A 19,410-nucleotide genomic window follows, 5' to 3' on the forward strand; every position below is an offset into this window, starting at 1 on the left:
AGGTCCCATCCATGTACCTGCCATCCAGGTTAATAGAAATTATGAGTACCCCTGAAGGCCCATATATACACCTCCCTCCAGATACTACCACTATGCTGACTTTTGTGATAATATTTCCTTGCATTTATTTATAGTTTCTTTTTTTTTTTTTTTGAGACGGAGTCTCGCTTTGTTGCCCAGGCTGGAGTGCAGTGGCGTGATCTCAGCTCACTGCAAGTTCTGCCTCCCGGGTTCACACCATTCTGCTGCCTCAGCCTGCCAAGTAGCCGGGACTACAGGCACCTGCCACCATGCCCAGCTAATTTTTTATATTTTTAGTAGAGACGGGGTTTCACCGTGTTAGCCAGGATGGTCTCCATCTCCTGACCTCGTGATCCACCTGTCTCGGCCTCCCAAAGTGCTGGGACTACAGGCGTGAGCCACCGTGCCCAGCCTATAGTTTCATTTTTATTTATTTATTTATTTTGAAACAGTCTAGCTCTGTTGCTCAGACTGGAGTACAGTGGCGCCATCTTGGCTCACTGCAGCCTCTGCCTCCCAGGTTCAAGCAATTCTCATGGCTCAGCCTCCTGAGTAGCTGGGATTACAGGTGCTCATGACCATGCTTGGCTAATTTTTGTATTTTTAGTGGATACGGGGTTTCGCCATGTTTGCCAGGGTGATCTGGAACTTCGGACCTCAAGTGATCCACCCGCCTCAGCCTCCCAAAGTGCTGGGATTAACAGGTGTGAGCCACTGTGCCTGGCTATTGATTTATAGTTTTACTACCAGTGAGTGTATCCTTAAACGCTCTATTGTTTAGCTTTGTCTTTTTTTGGTGTTCACATACAGTATGCCATTTTTATATTCTGAGATTTTCTTATTTTGCTCATCTTTACATATTTATGCTTTTAAATTTACCCATGTTGATGTGCACAGCTTTATTTCATTCTTTTTTTCTGCTATATAATATTCCACTGGATAAATGTACTACATTTTATTCCACTGTTGATGAACAATTGAGTTGTTTCCAGGTTTTTATTATGAAAAGTGCTGCTCCAAACATTCTTAAGTCTCTTAGTGCTTATATATGGGAGTTTCTCTAGGAGTAGATTTCTAGGAGGATTGTATGACAGCCCATATTATTCCGTATACTCAGGTGTATTTTTTGAGGATTAAATATGAGATGGAATGTTGAGTACAGTTTTTAGTATATAGTATACTTTCAATCAATAATAGTTTTTACTAATTCTCTAACTAATGTGGACCATAGCTGATAATTTTTTGTGAATTTTTGGAAATAATTTCAGAGGCTTCTCTTTCCCTGACATTTTAAAATGAATTTTTTTAAAATGAAAAAATAGTGCATAAAAAATAGGGACTGTATATTATTTAAAAAGTAAACTGCCAGGCGCGGTGGCTCACACCTGTAATCCCAACACTTTGGGAGGCCGAGGCAGGCGGATCATGAGGTCAGGAGATCGAGACCATCCTGGCAAACACAGTTACAAAAAAATGAGCTGGGCGTGGTGGCGGGTGCATGTAGTCCCAGCTCTCAGGGGGCTGAGGCAGGAGAATGGCGTGAACCCGGGAGGTGGAGCTTGCAGTGAGCTGAGATCGCGCCACTGCACTCCAGCCTGGGCAACAGTGCGAGACTCTGTCTCAAAAAAAAAAAAGTAAACTACAGTGTATGGAAGGGAATGCAGTGAAACGTTTACGTTTCCTTCCTATTTTAGACCTTAGTTTTCCAGGCCTTTTCCCTAGAAGTAGTAGTTTTATGTGTATTCCTCCATAGGTAACCTCAGCATGTACAAATTTATGTGTATATGTAACCTTTTTGTAAACCTGTACTGGACTTTGTTTTTGCTTTTTATAAGCTAGGGTTCCTTTCAGCAGTGCATTAAGATCTATATCATTCTTTTTGTGGCTGCATATTATTCTATTAGATATGTACACCATGATTTAACAGACCTCACCTCCTTTTGATGAACATTTAGGTTTAAGTTTTTTCCATACTTATTAAAATAATTGTGGCCATGTATATATATGCAATGTATAAATATATCTGTGGGATATATTCCTAGTAGTTATCTCCTTAATGTTAGTAAATTTTATTGTTTTGTGAGTATAACATGAATTTTTCCCCACTCCTGCAGAAAGAAGCCTAAGAGAGAAAATGAGGTTGGATGTAGAAGGTCAATGCGATTACTAAAAGTTGATCCTTTGGGAGTTTCATTACCAGCAACTCCAACACCACCAACGTTAGTAGCAGATGAAACTGTAAGAAAATGTGCAAATACAATATTTTAATGTAATAAAATACTGAAAAATTTGAAGTGTTGAAACTAGACTAAAAGTTCATTAAATTATATTTAATTTTATATTTCATTCTTGAATGTTGTATGGTTTTGTTTTTTGTTTTGTTTTTTTTTTAAGACGGAGTCTTGCTCTGTCACCCAGGCTGGAATGCAGTGGCATGCTCTTGCCTCACCGCAACCCACTCCCCGTGTTCAAGCGATTCTCCTGCCTCAGCCTCCCGAATAGCTGGGATTACAGGCACATGCCACCATACCTGGCTGATTTTTTATATTTTTGGTAAAGACGGGTTTCACCATGCTGGCCAGGCTGGTCTTGAACTCCTGACCTCAAGTGATCTGCCTGCCTTGGCCTCCCAAAGTGCTGGGATTGCAGGTGTGAGACACTGAGCCTGGCCTGTTCTCTGGTTTAATGAGTAAGATTTCAAAGTCGTAAAGATGGGATTAAATTCTGTATTTCTGCGGGACTTACCTGCTATAGGATTGTGGGTGAGTTAATTAACCTTTCTGATCGTTTCCGCATTAAAAAAATGTCAGCAATAATAGAACCCTCAGTAAATATGTACAGTTTTATGTCAGTTTTAAAAAAAGAAACCTCAAAGAGCTACTGTGAAGATAAATTGTATCTATCAAGTTTCTCACATTATATTAAGGGCTTAGTAATCAGTAAAATATAGTTATTAATGTTAATATGTGATAATGTGTAGTTTAGTGAGTAGAGTTTTATTTAGCAAACATTGTCTAAATAATATTTTTCAAGAACACCTATTTTTAATACTTTATATCAGTGTTTAATTGTAAATAGGAAGATAGCACTAATTAGGAAGGTGCTCTGGGAGCAAATTGCAAATCTAGGTGTTACGGGAAGCAGCATGGAAGAGTAGCTTCCAAACTTTTTTGAAGCCTTAGCCCACAAATATATTTATGGCCAGGTATAGTGGCTCATGCCTGTAATCCCAGCACTTTGGGAGGCTGAGGCAGGAGGATCACTTGAACCCAGGAGTTTGAGACCAGGCTAGGCAACATCAAGTGACCCTGTCCTCACAAAAAAAATATGAAAATTAGCTGGGTGTGGTGGCATGTGCCTGTAGTCCCAGCTCCTCAGGAGGCTGAGGTGGGAGCATCATTTGAGACATTAAATTAAAAAAAAAAAAAAAAAGATAGTTACATTGTAACCATTACACATATATGCAACTGAAACCACAGTTTGTCAAGTGACACTACATGTGCACTTTGGTATTTCTTTTTTTTTTTTTTTTTTGAGCCACAGTCTCCCTCTGTCGCCCAGCCTGGATTGCAATGGCATGATCTCAGTTCACTGCAACCTCCGCCTCCCTGGTTTAAGTGATTGTCGCGCCTCAGCCTCCATAGTAGCTGGGACTACAGGCGTGTGCCACCACGCCTGGCTAATTTTTGTATTTTTAGTAGAAATGGGGTTTCGCCACGTTGGCCAGGCTGGTCTCGAACTTCTGGCCTCAAGCTATTTGCCTGCCTCGGCCTCCCAAAGTGCTGGGATTACAGGTGTGAGCCATGTTCCTGGCCTGGTATTTCTATTCTATTCTCATTCACTAAAACAAATTGCTAATTGTGACATATTAACATGATTTCTCACCCATTGGTTGGTTACAAACTGTTTAAAAAAACAGTAATGTAGGTATAATACTGAGTAATGAGTTAAGATAATCGGAGTCAGTTCTCAGCTTTTTCGGTTATTGGCTGTGTGACTTCGGGCAAGTTAACTCCTCTAAGTTTCTGCTTTGTTTTTTGGGGACGGAGTCTTGCCCTGTTGCCCGGGCTGGAGTGCAATAGTGCAATCTGGGCTCACTGCAACCTCCACCTCCTGGGTTCACATGATTCTCCTGCCTCAGCCTCCCGAGTAGCTGGGATTACAGGCACCTGCCACCATGCCCAGCTAATTTTTGTATTTTCAGTAGAGGTGGGATCTCACCATGTTGGGCAGGCTGGTCTTGAACTCCTGACCTCGTGATCCGCCTGCCTCGGCTTCCCAAAGTGCTGGGATTACAGGCTCTAAGTTTCAATCCATTGTCTTTAAAGTGGGATACCTCATTCACTAGGTTCTTGAGAGGATTAAATGAGATAATACATGTTATTACCTTATAGGGTACCTGGCATTCATTTATTGAACAATTATTTTGAATGTCCATGATATGCCACCGTTACTGTTAATGTTGAAAGTGAAGTTGTGGGAAAACAGACAAAAACCCTTGCCTTCCTTGTGTTTACATTCTAGGTAAACGTAAACCAACAAATTTACGAGACCAACAAATAACTTTTTATTTTTTATAACAGCCTTTGTTACCTCCTGGGCCTTTAGAAATGACTTCTGAAAATCAAGAAGACAATGAACGATTTAAAGGATTTCTGCACACATGGGCAGGAATGAACAAGGTATCCCTTGGGAAGGCTAATAGCCTTTAGAATCATCTGTTAAGGAAATATATACTATATATATATATATGTTAACGTAGTTCTTTGATCTCTCCCAATGTTTCAGCCAAGTAGTAAGAACACTGAGAAAGGATTATCTAGCATTAAAAGGTAAGTTGCAATTCCTTGTGTTTCTTTTATATTTTTTGAGATGTTTGAGTTATAAAGACTATACACCATTTTAGGGAATTTTGAAAGTGAGATGAAATGTTTCCACCCTAACAACCGTTGTTTTTGTGTATTTCCTCTCAAGTGTTGCCATATATAATACTACTAGGATATAAGCTTCATGAGGGCAAGAATTTTATTTCAATAACCAGAACAGTGCCTGGCACATAATATATGTTCAGTGTTGAATAAATGAGTGAATCCACTTACAGTTTTTACTGTATGTTGTAATGTATATACAATTTTGCATTATACTTTTTTCTTTCTTCTTTTTTTTTTTTTTTTTTTGAGACAAGGTCTCCCTCTGTTGCTTAGGCTGCAGTACAGTGGCGCAATCTTGGCTGACTGCAACCTCTGCTTCCTGGGCTCAAATGATCCTCCCACCTCAGCCTCCCAAGTAGCTTGGACTACAGGCATGCACCATCATACCTCACTAATTTTTGTATTTGTAGAGATGAGATTTTGCTGTGTTGCCCGGGTTGGTCTTGAACACCTGAGCTCAAGTGAGCCATCTGCCTTGGTCTCCCAAAGTGCTGGGATTAGAGGTGTGAGCCACTGTGCCTGGCCTGCATTATGCTTTTTTCATTTGTGGTTACATGTTATTAGAGTCTTTAAAATTATTGAATAATTATAAAATATTTCATGGAGTAGAAGGAATTCACTTCTCCTCCTACCTGCTTGATATTTGCGGTTGTTTTCCATTTAGTTTTGTGTGTTTGTTGAAGTATATGGATATGATAGTGGATTATTTCTTTAGGTTAGATTTCCAGAAGTGAGATTAATGCATCAAATATTGTGAACATTTTTATAGCTTTTAGTACACACTGCTGAATTGTTTCTCAAGTCTTTTTTTCTTCTGAAAATTTTATACGAACTTACGCTTCCACTAGCTATATGTGTGAGTATGTGTATTTAACTGCAGCCTACCAGTTTTTGGTGGTGGTAAAATTATCAAGGGTAATTTAAAAAGTGAAAGAGTATTGCTTAATTTGATTTCCTTGGTTACCAGGAGATTGAATAGTTTCCCATATTTGTTTACTAATTGTAATTTTTCTTTTTGAATAATCTTTTACTTATTTTGACTATTGAGATTGGTTTTACTTACAAAATTTAACTTTCTAATTTTCTTAGCTACAGAGCCAATTTAAATGGCATGGTCATTAGTGAAGATACTGTTTACAAAGTTACCACAGGCCCAATATTCTCTATGGCTCTCCACCCTTCAGAGACTAGAACTTTGGTAGCAGTTGGGGCCAAATTTGGGCAACTTGGACTTTGTGATTTGGTAAGTTGTTATTCTTGAATATATTATAGTTTGTCTAAAGCAAATAGTCCGGAAGAGAATAGGCTAGAGCCATGTGTTTATAAATGTTGCGTGAGACTTACAGTTTTGGGCTTTATGATGCTTTATGATTCCAAATTTTAGAAATCTGGAGGAATTTAAATTTGCTTTATAGAACTTTAATATTTTTAGCTTGAATATCATTAACCATCTGGGCATAAATTAACTGCCAGAAAACTTTGTTACACTTTAAACATATATGTGAAAAGATCACACAAAGTGGCCGGGTGTGGTGGCTCATGCCTGTAATACTAGCACTTTGGGAGGCTGAGGCGGGTGGATCACCTGAGGTCAGGAGTTTGAGACCAGCTTGGCCAACATGGTGAAACCCTGTCTCTACTTAAAAAAAGCAAAAAATAGCTGGGTGTGGTGGTAGGTGACTGTGATCCTAGCTACTTGGGAGGCTAAGGCAGGAGAATTGCCTGAACCCAGGAAACAGAGGTTGGAGTGAGTCGACATGGTGCCATCCAGCCTGGGCGACAGAGCGAGACACCGTCTCAAAAAAAAAAAAAAAAAAAAGTTTAGTGTTTTTTTTTTTTTTTTTTTTTTGAGATGGAGTCTCGCTCTGTCGCCCAGGCTGGAGTGCAATGACGCGATCTCGGCGCACTGCAAGCTTCATCTCCTGGTTCACGCCATTCTCCTGCCTCAGCCTCATGAATAGCTGGGACTACAGGTGCCCGCCACCATGCCCAGCTTATTTTTTGTGTTTTTAGTAGAGACGGAGTTTCACCATGGTCTTAATCTCCTGACCTCGTGATCCGCCTGCCTTGGCCTCCCAAAATGCTGGGATTACAGGCGTGAGCCACCACACCCGGCCCAAAGTTTAGTTTTCTTTTTTTTCTTTCTCTCTTTTTTTTTTTTTTTGAGACGGAGTCTCGCTCTGTTGCCCGGGCTGGAGTGCAGTGGCCGGATCTCAGCTCATTGCAAGCTCCGCCTCCCGGGTTCACGCCATTCTCCTGCCTCAGCCTCTCGAGTAGCTGGGACTACAGGCGCCCACCACCTCGCCCGGCTAGTTTTTTTGTATTTTTTAGTAGAGACGGGGTTTCACCGTGTTAGCCAGGATGGTCTCGATCTCCTGACTTCGTGATCCGCCCGTCTCGGCCTCCCAAAGTGCTGGGATTATAGGCTTGAGCCACCGCGCCCGGCCAAACTTTAGTTTTCTAGTTGTGTTTAAAATATGGTCTGCTATGGTCTGAATGTTTTTGTCCCCCCCAAAAATTCATATGTTGAAATACTAATTTCTGTGGTATTAGGAGGTAGGACCTTTGGGAGGTGATTAGGTCATGAATAAGGTTATAACGTGAATAAGATTCTTATAAAAGTAAACCTAAGAGAGACCACTGTCCCTTCTACCATGTAAGGACTCAGCTAGAAGGCACCAACTATGAACCAGAAAGTAGGCCCTTAACAGACACTCAGTGAACTGGAACCTTGATCTTGGTATTCCTAGTTACCAGGACTGTGAGAAATAAAATGCTGCTGTTTATAAGCCACTCAGTTTATGGTATGTTGTTTTAGCAGCCCAAATGGACTAAGAAACAGTTTCTAAGCTGTATCAAAATATCTTCCCAGGGACCTGCTTTGGAACGATTCTAGTCATCTTTCATGAGTCAGAAATAGATACTGAATTCCATTCATTGTGCATATAATTCTGCATGAAATGCTGTCTGTTGTTACAAAATTGAGAAAAGTCAAGTTAATGTTCTCTGAATTTATTTTCTTATTGGGGAAGAAGACCAAAGACATGAAAAATGCCATAAGGACAATTAATGAAGATGAAGAAACAGTGGTGACTTGAAGTTGGTTGGGGTTTATGAACAAAATTTGCAAGTCTGGAGACAGATAGAAACCAAGTTCTTTCTTATTTTGGGATCGTAGCTTCTCCCTTATTTTGATAAGATGTGAATTGGGGGTAGGAGGTGATAGAATTTAGCAAAGAAAACTGAAGCAAAAAAGTGGGAAGAAGATCAGAATAGTATGTTTTAGAAGCCAAGAGATAAGTTTCAAGGATGGGAGGTTGGCAGAGCCTTTTGCGGAGAAGTTGAAAGAATGGAGAAAAGGCCATGGATTTTGAAAATAGGGTACCATTCGTGAGTTGAGAGAATAGCTTTGACAGTGAGGTAAGTAAGGAACAAAGGCTTTAGGAGATTAAGAAAGTATGGGGGTAATGAAAGAACTGGAAGAAATGGAGATAGAGACTACTGTTCTCTCCCCCGCACCCCACTGAGACACAGTCCCGCTCTGTTGCCCAGGCTGGAGTGCAATGGCATGATCATAGCTCACTGCAGCCTCAACTTCCCAGGCTCAAGTGATTCTCCACCTCAGCTTCCTGAGTAGCTGGGACTACGGTCATGTGCCGCCACACCTGGCTAATTTTTTAATTTTTTGTAGAGACTGGGGTCTCACTATGTTGTGTAGGCTCATCTCAAATTCCTGAGCTCAAGCACTCCACCTGCTTCAGCCTCCCAAAGTGCTGGGATTACAGGTGTGAGCCACCATACTCATCTGAGACAACCTTTTGAATAATTTTGAAAAGGAAATATTGAAAATTAGCATGATTAAGTGAAGATATTTTTGGATGGGTTGATCTGTATATAATTTAAGACATACATAAAAATTCTTTTTTCATATCTTTCCTGGTGACTCCAAAAATCTGTATTATGGCTGGGCGTGGTGGCTCACACCTGTAATCCCAGCACTTTGGGAGGCCGAAGTTTGGCGGATCACCTGAGGTCTGGAGTTGGAGACCAGCCTGACCAACATGATGAAATCCCATCTCTACTAAAGATACAAAATTAGTTGGGCATGGTGGCAAATACCTATAATCCCAGCTACTTGGGAGGCTGACGCAGGAGAGTTGCTTGAACATGGGAGATGGAGGTTGCAGTGAGCCGAGATGGCGCCATTGCACTCCAGCCTGGACAACAAGAGCAAAACTCCACTTCAAAAAAAAAAAAAAAAAAAAAAAAACTGTTACTAGATCTCCATAGTCCAGTATCTCCATCAACCTAATTTTCCAGGACATTTGGCAATCTCATTAACAGATTTAGCAAGTCTAAAAGCAATATTACCTTGCCTATCCTGTGCTCACAATTTCCCCAGTTTTTTAAAAAAGTAGCTTTATTGAGGAAATAATTTACCTATCATAAAATCCTACTTAAAAATGTAAAATTCAATGCTTTTCCTTTTTTTGAGGTGGGAGTCTCGTTCTGTCACCCAGGCTGGAATGCTGTGGTGTGATCCTGGCTCACTGCAATCTCCACCTCCTGGGTTTGGGTGATTCTTGTGCCTCAGCCTCCTGAGTAGCTGGGATTACAGGTGCTCGCCACCACACCTGGCTAATTTTTTTCTTTTTATTTTGTTTGTTTATTTGAGACGAGTCTCGCTCTGTCGCCCAAGCTGGAGTGCAGTGGCATGATCTCTGCTCACTGCAACCTCTGCCTCCTGGGTTCAAGCAGTTCTCTGCCTCAGCCTCCCAAGTGGCTGGGATTACAGGTGCCCGCTACCACGCTCAGCTGATTTTTTTTTTTTTTTTTTTTTTTTTTTTTTTTTAGTAGAGATGGGGTTTCACCATCTTGACCAGTCTGGTCATGAACTCCAGACCTCGGCCTCCCAAAGTGCTGGGTTTACAGGCGTGAGCCACTGTGCCCAGCCTAATCTTTGTATTTTTTATAGAGATGTTGGCCAGGCTGATCTCGAACTCCTGACCTCAGGTGATCCACCTGCCTCTGCCTTCCAGAGCTGGAATTACAGACATGAGCCACTGTGCCTGGCCTAAGTGGTTTTTAATAAGTTTACTCAGTTGTTTAACTATCATAGTCTGGTTTTAGAACATTTTCATTATCCCTACGAGATCCCTCATGCTGGCTGAATGCAGTGGCTCATACCTGTAATTCCAGCGCTTTGGGAAGTTGAGGCAGGAGGATCGCTTAAGCCCACTAATTCGAGACCTGCCTAGGTGACACAGTGAGTTGCCTGTCTCTACAAAAAAAAAATAGCTGGGTGTGGTGGTGTGTGCCAGTAGTCCCAGCTACTCAGGAAGCTGAGCTGGGAAGATCACCTGAGCCCAAGGAGGTTGAGGCTGCAGTGAGCCATGATTGTGCCACTGCACTCCAGCCTGGATTGACAGAGTGAGACCCTATCTCAAAAAAACAAAACCAAAACCAAAAAAAAAAAAAAAAATTACTGCAATAAAAAAGAAGCAGAACCTAATGTAGTATACTTCAAAAACTTGCTACCAAGGAGAGAAACGAATCCTGTAGCAGAGCTAGGAGACAGCATAATTTAGCTTCTGCCCTGACCCATGTGCAGAGTCCATACTGGTAAATTGACCAAATCCTGAGAATTTTCTCCTATATTATCAAAAGTAGAGAGAAGCACATTGGGTATTCCGATTTTTCCTCTTTAGAATGAGGACTAGGGAAATGGTTGCTGGAGGAAAAATAGAGAAAGTAGGGAAAGTGAATAGTAGAACTGATTGTCTTCAAAGGAAGTTTTCTTGACCCATGGGAGTGGTAACACCCTCTACCCCTATACAAGTAGGTGGTATGAATCCTAGTATAAGATAATGAACAAGGGCAGGCGTAGTGGCTCATGCCTGTAATCCGAGCACTTTGGTAGGCCGAGGCAGGCGAATCACCTGAGGTCAGGAGTTCAAGATCAGCCTATCTAACTAACATGGTGAAGCTCTGCCTCTACTAAAAATACAGAATTAGCTGCGTATGGTAGCGGGTGCCTGCAATCCCAGCCACTCAGGAGGCTAAGGCAGGAGAATTGCTTGAACCCAAGAGGCAGAGGTTGCAGTGAGCCTGCATTGCGCCACTGCACTCCAGCCTGGGCGACAGAGTTGAGACTATCTCAAAAAAAAAAAAAAAAAATCTGCGTTTCAGATTACCTGCTGTCACAACATGGTGAAACACCATCTCCACTAAAAATACAAAAATTAGCTAAGTGTGGTGGTGGGTGCCTGTAATTCCAGCGACTCAGGAGGCTGAGACAGGAGAATTGCTTGGACCTGGGAGGTAGAGATTGCAGTGAGCTGAGATCATGCCACTGCACTCCAGCCTGGGTGACAGTGAGACTCCATCTCAAAAAAAAAAAAAAAGAAGACTGTTGGAGGAAGGGTGAAAATAATATTCTCAAATCTATATAAATTGTCTAAAATTAACAGTTTAAAAAATAAAAAGCATAATGACTACAATTGCTTTTTGTTTTATACTTTTGCCATTGTAGGAGATAATGTCTCTGTAAATACTTGGAGTTCAAAAATTCCTTTAGCTTCATTTTCTTATATTATTTTGACATATTTATATGTACCTATACAGATAGAATGATAGAGAAGAAATTTTAAAAAAGGACCATGCTATGTATGCCATTTTGAATCACGTTAAATTGAACTATAAAGATGTCTATAATCTCAGTGTTTTAATGATAATTTTGGTTAATTTTAGATTTGGAATTTTTTTTTTTTTTTTTTTTTTTTTTTTTTTTTTTTTGAGACAGACTCTTGCTCTGTCGCCCAGACTGGAGTTCAGTGGTACGATCTCGACTCACTGCAAACTCTGCCTCCCCGGTTCAAGCAATTCTCTGCCTCAGCCTACTGAGTAGCTGGGATTACAGGCATCTGCCACCACGCCCGGCTAATTTTTGTATTTGTAGTAGAGACAGTGTTTCACCATCTTGCTCAGGCTGGTCTTGAATTCCTGACCTTGTAATCCACCCGCCTTGGCCTCCCAAAGTGCTGAGATTATAGGTGTGAGCCACCGTGCCTGGCCGGGAGTGATTTTTTAAAACGTTCATCTTTGTGCATTTCTGCATTGAGTTCTTTACAACAAGGGAAAGTTTTATTTTTCTAGAAAACAAATGCTATAAACAAATATGTCTGTCAGTAGTTTCTAACTCTGGTAACAGGAAGAATATGTGTGATTATAATAATTTTTTCTCTTTTTTTTCCTGTTAAATACTTTTCAATTTTAAAATTTAAAATAATAAAACAAAAATGCTTGACGATTTCAGAGTAGACTAAGCCAGATTTAGAGGTGGTGCTTTGTGTGTTTCATAATGTGCCATATGGCACAGAAACATAACTTACCTTGATCGGAAAAGTGACTTCTCAGGAGTTGGCAATGCAGTTGTAGAAAGGATAGTCCTTAGGAGTAGGTGTATTAATATGGAAATTCAAATACATGTATTTTTATGGTGAATTTAGGGAACAAAGTATGTTTAAAACTATCATCTTTGTCCCAGGACCAAATACCTTATGAAAATTATGCTGAGAATGAGTAAGTTAATATTATACAGAAGCCTGCTGCAGAAGCAAAGTGGTAAGGTACTGATACTGTTTTAGTTAGCAATTATACCATGTGTGAAATAGAGTAGATTTCTCATTTCCTGAGGATTTTATAAACTGACAGTAATATATAAACTAGTTTGTTAGTTACAGAAAGCTGGTCACTGTTAAAATTAGTGTGACTTGGTATTGTTGGATTGAAAACTAGAAAAAAGTTAATGACAAGATTAAGTTTCTCATTCTGACTTTCTGATGGGGAGAGTGGTTACAATTATAGACTAAGAAAAGACTGAATATAATCCAGTGTAAATTCTTTAATGACATAATAGCATAGCAAAAATCACTACTTTTCACTAGCTTTTTTTCTCTCCCCTTACCTCCAACTCTCTTCCAGACCCAGCAACCTAAAGAAGATGGAGTTTATGTTTTTCATCCCCATAGTCAACCAGTTAGCTGTCTTTACTTCTCACCCGCCAATCCGGCCCACATACTGTCACTGAGCTATGATGGCACGTTACGCTGTGGGGATTTTTCCAGGGCTATTTTTGAAGAGGTAAATGTTAATGTGTTTACATGCTGACTTCAGATGATATTCTAGATTCTCTATGAAATGCCACATGAATAATTATTATACCAATTGGGAGAAGTGATATAGCAGAAGGACTTTGAGAACTACACTGCCTAAGTGCAAATCCCAGATCATCTATTACTAGTTATGTGACCTTGACAAGTTGGTTAACCTCATTGTGCCTTACTTTCCTTAGTTGTGAAATGGGATTTAACAGTACTGACCTTATGGTTGTCATGAGAATTTGATGAGTTTATGCAGATAAAGTACTTAGAACAGAGCCTGGCACGTAGTATGTGTTTGCACTTGTTAATTTTTTTTTTCCTCCAAAGCTTTTAAATAAAATAACTTACTCTTCAATTTTTAGGCATAAGACTTGTATTTAGCTGGGTGTGGTAGCTTATGCTTGTAATCTCAGCACTTTGGGAAGCCAAGGTGGGATGCTCACTTCAGGCCAGGAGTTCCAGACCAGCCTGGGCAACATGACGAGACCTTGTCTCTACAAAAAATAAAAAATACTAGCTGGGCGTGGTGGTGTGTGCCTGTAGTCTGAGCTACTCACGAGGCTGAGGTGGGAGGATCACTTGAGCCCAGGAGTTAGAGATCAGCCTGGGCAACATAGTAAGACCTTGCCTCTAAAAAAAAAATTAGCTTGGTGTGGTGGCACGTGCCTGTAGTCATAGCTACTCAGGAGGCTGAGGTGTGAGGATTGCTTGAGCCCAGGAGAGTGAGGCTGTAGTAAAGCCATGATTACATATGTAATTGGACTTCAGCCCGGGCAACAGAGTGAGACCCTTTCTCAAAATAAGACATCTTCTACTTAATGCTTAAAACAAACATGTCATTTGAGATGAACTTTCAGATTTGCTTAACTGTATCAGATTGTCTCAATAAGAGAAGTCTTATAAGTTGAACTTTATTTTTTATTTTATTATTTTTTTGAGATGGAGTTTCACTCTCATCACCCAGGCTGGAATGCAGTGGCGCAATCTTGGCTCACTGCAACTTCTGCCTCCCAGGTTCGATCAATTCTCCTGCCCCAGCCTTCCTAGTAGCTGGGATTACAGGCACCCACCACCATGCCCGGGGAATTTTTGTTGTTGTTGTTGTTGTAGAGATGTAGTCTCACTTTGTTGCCCAGGCTGGAGTGCAGTGGCATGATCTCGGCTCACTGTAACCTCCACCTCCCAGGTTCAAGGGATTCTCCTGCCTCAGCCTCCAGAGTAGCTGGGACTACGGGCGCATGCCACCACGCCAAGCTAATTTTTGTATTTTTAGTAGAGATGGGGTTTCATCATATTGGCCAGACTGGTCTGGAACTCCTGACCTTGTGATCCACCTGTCTCAGCCTCACAAAGTGCTGGGATTACAGCATGAGCCACTGCGTCTGGCCAGATTTTCCTATTCTGGACATTTCACATAAATGAAATCATACAATTTGTGGTCTTTTGTGACTGGTTTCTTTAACAAAATGTATTCATAGTTCATCCATGTTGTAGCCATGTATCAGTACTTCATTCCTTTTTATGGCTGCATAATATGCCATTGTATGGGTATTCCACATTTTATTCATCTGTTCATCAATTGATGAACATTTGTGTTTCTTTTTTTTTTTTTGAGACGGAGTCTCGCTCTGTCGCCTAGGCTGGAGTGCAGTGGTGTGATCTCTGCTCACTGCAAGCTCTGCCGCCTCCTGGGTTCATGCCATTCTCCTGCCTCAGCTTCCTGAGAAGCTGGGACTACAGGTGCCCACCACTACGCCCGGCTAATTTTTTTTTATATTTTTAGTAGAGACGGGATTTCACCGTGTTAGCTAGGATGGTCTTGATCTCCTGACCTTGTGATCCGCCCGCCTCGGCCTCCCAGAATGCTGGGATTACAGGCATGAGCCACTGCACCCAGTCGAACATTTGTGTTTCAATTATTTATTTACATATTTATTTCTGAAGCAGAGTCTTGCTCTTGTTGCCCAGGTGGCAGTACAGTGGTGCAGTCTTGGCTCACTGCAACCTCCGTCTCCTGGGTTCAAGCAATTCTCCTGCCTCAGCCTCCCGAGTAGCTCGGATTATAGGCACGTGCCACCGCGCCTGGCTAATTTTTGTATTTTTAGTGGAGATGGGGTTTCACCATGTTGGCCAGGCTGGTCTCGAACTCTTGACCACAGGTGATCCACTCACTTTGGCCTCCCAAAGCATTGGGATTACGGGTGTGAGCCACCATGCCTGGCCTTATTTATTTTTATTTTTTTGAGATGGGAGTCTCACTCTGTCACTCCAGCTGGAGTGAAGTGGCTTGATCTCGGCTCACCGCAGCCTTTACCTCCTGGGCTCAAGTGATCCTCCCACCTAAGCCTCCTGAGTAGCTGGAACTATAGGCATGTGTCACCATGCTTGGCTAATTTTTGTATTTTTAGTAGAGACAGTGTTTTGCCATGTTGCCCAGGCTGGTCTCAAACTCCTGAGCTAAAGTGATCTGCCCACCTTGACCTTCCAAAGTGCTGGGATTACAGGCGTGAGCTACCACGCACGGCTGTAACTTACATTTCAATAAGTCTGACCTTAAAACAATAGGTGGAGAACTCCTACAGCTTCATTAAAAAAGCTAACCCAATTAAAAAATGGGCAAAGGATCTGAATAGACATTTCTCTAAAGAAACAGAAATGGCACTGGGCGTAGTGGCTCACACCTCTAATCCCAGCACTTTGGGAGGCTGAGGCAGGTGGATCACCTGAGGTCAGGAGTTTGAGACCAGCCTGACCAACATGGTGGAACCCCCATCTCTACTAAAAATACAAAAATTAGCCAGGTGTGGTGGCAGGCACCTGTAGTCCCAGCTACTTGGGAGGCTGAGGCAGGAGAATCGCTTGAACCCGGGAGGTGGGGTTTTCAGTGAGCTGAGATCGCGCCACTGCACTTTAGCCTGGGTGACAGAGCAAGACTCCATCTTAAAGAAAAAAAAACAAAAAAAACCACCACAAATGGCAAATAAGCACATGAAAAGATTCTAAGCATTAGGGAAATGCAAATCACAATGAGATACCACTTTATACTCACTAGGATAACTACACTTGCCAGTAATAACAAGTGTTGGCAATGATGTGGAAAAATTGAAACTCTTATCCATTGAGAATTGGTATGTAAAATGGTATAGTTGGTTGGGGAAAGTTTGACAGTTCCATAAATGTTAAACAGAGTTACCATATGACCTAGCAATGTCCCTCCTAGGTATACACCCAAGAGAAATGAAAGCACAAGTCCACACAAAAACTTGTACAGGAATATTCATACCAGCATTATTTGCAATAATACAAAGAATAGGTCAGGCACGGTAGTTCACACCTGTAATCTCAGCACTTTGGGAGGCTGAGGAGGGTGGATCACTTGAGCTCAGGAGTTCGAGACCAGCCTGGCCAACATAGTGAAACTGCACCTCTACTAAGAATACAAAAACTAGCCAGGCATGGTAGTGTGCACCTGTGGTCCCAGCTACTCGGAAGGCCTGAGGCATGAGAGTCACTTGAATCTGGGAGGCAGAGGCTGCAGTAAGCTGAGATTGTGTCACTGCACTCCAGTCTGGGTGACAGAGGGAGACTCTTTTTTTTTTTTTTTTTTTTTTTTTTTGAGACGGAGTCTCGCTCTGTCGCCCAAGCTGGAGTGCAGTGGCGCTATCTTGGCTCACTGCAAGCTCCGCCTCCCGGGTTCACGCCATTCTCCTGCCTCAGCCTCCCAAGTAGCTGGGACTACAGACGCTGCCACCTCGCCCGGCTAGTTTTTTGTATTTTTTGGTAGAGACGGGGTTTCACCGTGTTCGCCAGGATGGTCTCGATCTCCTGACCTCGTGATCCGCCCGTCTCGGCCTCCCAAAGTGCTGGGATTACAGGCTTGAGCCACCGCGCCCAGCCTCAGAGGGAGACTCTTAAAAAAAAAAAAAAAAAGTTACATATGGTACAATTTACCATTTTAGGTGTACAATTCTGTGAGTTTTGGTGAATTGTGTACACCTGTGTAACTATCATAATTAAGCTATAGAGCCGGGTGTAGTGGCTCATGCCTGTAATCCCGGCACTTTGGGAGGCTGAGGCAGTGGATCACTTGAGATGATGAGTTTGAGACCAGCCTGGCCAACATGGTGAAACCCCGTCTCTACTAAAAATACAAAAAATTAGACGGGCATAGTGGCTTATGCCTGTAATTCCAGCTACTCAGGAGGGTGGGCCAGGGAGAATGGCTTGAATCCAGGAGGCGGAGGTTGCAGTGAGCCAAGATTGCGCCATTGCATTCCAGCCAGTGTGACAGAGTGAGACTCCATCTCAGGAAAAAAAAAAAAGAAAATTTCCATTTCCCTCAAAACTACATCATAACCTTTTGTAGTCATTCTCCCACTGTCTGCAATCCCTGATAACCACTGATGTGATTACTGTCCCTATAATTTTGCCTTTTCCTGAATGTCAGGCATTTGGAATTAAATGATATATAGCCTTTTGTTTCTGGCTGCTTTTCCCTAGTGTAACGCTTTTAAGATTCATTCCTGGTATTGCATGTATTTGTAATTTGTTTCAGATACTACTGACTGAACAGGTACCTTATACTAGGCACTATCTTGAGTGTGCTTTATATACATCATTAAGCCTTATAACACCCTAGAAAATGAGTAATGTTATTGCGTTTAACAGGTGAAAAAATTGAGGCAAAGAGAGGTTTATGATGTTGCTCAAGGACATAGATGGCAGAACAAGAATTTACACCAGGATTTGTCTGACTCCAAAGCCCCTGCTCTTAATCATTTAAATATATTGAATATGCCAAGTTTCATTTGTATATATTGGTCTTTTTGTGGGGTGTGAAGGTTGTGATGCCTTTAGTATATTAATTTATTCTTAGTTTATAATACTTGTTTTTAAAACTAAAAATCAGCAATTCATGATTCAATAGTAAGAATTGTCATCCCCTCTTAGTTGACAGGAAGATTTATTTTTTATTCTTTATATGCATGAGTCCTAAACCCAAAGTGATTGCATTGTGGATTACATGTGATTAAAAACTTAATAACATGCTCATGACATAGCTGAGTGTGGTGGTGCGCACCTGTAATCTTAGCTACTTGGGAGGCTGAGGCAGGTGAATCACTTGAAGCTGGGAGACAGAGATTGCAGTGAGCCGAGATTGTGCCATTGCACTCCAGACTGGGCAACAGAGTGAGACTTCGTCCCCCCCCCAAAAAAATGCTCATGATAAAATATTTACAGTAACTCAGATATAAAAGTAAATCTGTCTGTCCTTCATTTGCATTATCCACAAGTAACCATTGTTGCGTATCTTGAGTATGCTTCCACAAAAGTATACCTGTGCTTACAAGCATATAGTTATACATTTTTTCTCCTCTTCTTTATACTAATGGCTTCATACTAATATACATAGCCTTTTGCAACTCTTTTCTTAATAGTATATACTTAATAGTATATCTTGGACAGTTAATACTATAAAAGTACCTTAGTCTTTTTAGCATTGTGTGGTATTTCAAAGTAGAGGTGGACCATCATTTATTTAACCAGATCTCTTTTGGTGGATATTTATGTTGCTGCTTATTGCTATTATAAGCAATCTTGCAGCAGACATTGTTACAGATCTCTTAGTGAAATTACTGGGTCCAAAAGTATAAGCATTAAGCATTTTGATAGATGTAGCCTGATTAACTGTCAAAAAAATGTATATATTTACTCCTCTACTAAGAGTAGGTGAGCATTCAGCTGTGTATCTTGGACTTGGTTGGCAAAGTTACTTTGCATGTTAAAATATAATTTCAATTGGGTAGAATTCAGATTCAGTTCTTTTCTTGTTAAGTTTCACAGGGTAGATCTGGAACTGAGGTTTATTGGGTTTGAGAGATTTGGGATGTAGCCCTGACATGGGTAGATGGGCCATTTAATTGTAGACACAGCTGATCAGTGCCTTTGTTTCCTTTTTTTTTTTTTTTTTTAAATTTTCAGTTGGATAGAAGGAATAAGTTCTAATGTTCAATAGCAGAATAGGGTAACTATAGTTAACAACAGTGTATTGTATATTTAAAAATAGCCAGAAGAGAGGACTTGAAATGTTCCCAACACATAGAAATGATAAATATTCAAGGCAGTGGACCCCCCAGATACCCTGACTGTGTTTCCATTATGTCTTGTGCATCTGATGGGGATGATGAGAGGATAAATGAGGTTATTTGGGTAAAGTGTTTTATAACCCTTTTACCAAAGAATTTATGTTTTGGCTTTCTTTTTTTTTTTTTTTTTTTTGAGACGGAGTCTCACTC

At 41.1% G+C, this 19,410-nt stretch overlaps 1 protein-coding gene across 3 annotated transcripts in view; it reads left to right on the top strand.

The window, feature by feature from the left end:
• The window catches only part of WDR76 (WD repeat domain 76), a 45,241-nt gene that overhangs the window by 13,413 nt on the left and 12,418 nt on the right, over positions 1 to 19,410 (top strand). For all 3 annotated transcript variants that reach the window (XM_030931279.1, XM_010385240.2, XM_030931278.1), the window contains exons 5-9: positions 2,136 to 2,259; positions 4,605 to 4,703; positions 4,810 to 4,853; positions 6,042 to 6,195; positions 12,936 to 13,094. In XM_030931279.1, coding sequence (XP_030787139.1) covers positions 2,136 to 2,259; positions 4,605 to 4,703; positions 4,810 to 4,853; positions 6,042 to 6,195; positions 12,936 to 13,094 — 580 coding nt within the window. The remainder of the gene's footprint in view (positions 1 to 2,135; positions 2,260 to 4,604; positions 4,704 to 4,809; positions 4,854 to 6,041; positions 6,196 to 12,935; positions 13,095 to 19,410) is intronic.

The sequence above is a fragment of the Rhinopithecus roxellana genome, chromosome 5 (assembly GCF_007565055.1).
Source record: "Rhinopithecus roxellana isolate Shanxi Qingling chromosome 5, ASM756505v1, whole genome shotgun sequence".
Classification (NCBI taxonomy): domain Eukaryota; kingdom Metazoa; phylum Chordata; class Mammalia; order Primates; family Cercopithecidae; genus Rhinopithecus; species Rhinopithecus roxellana.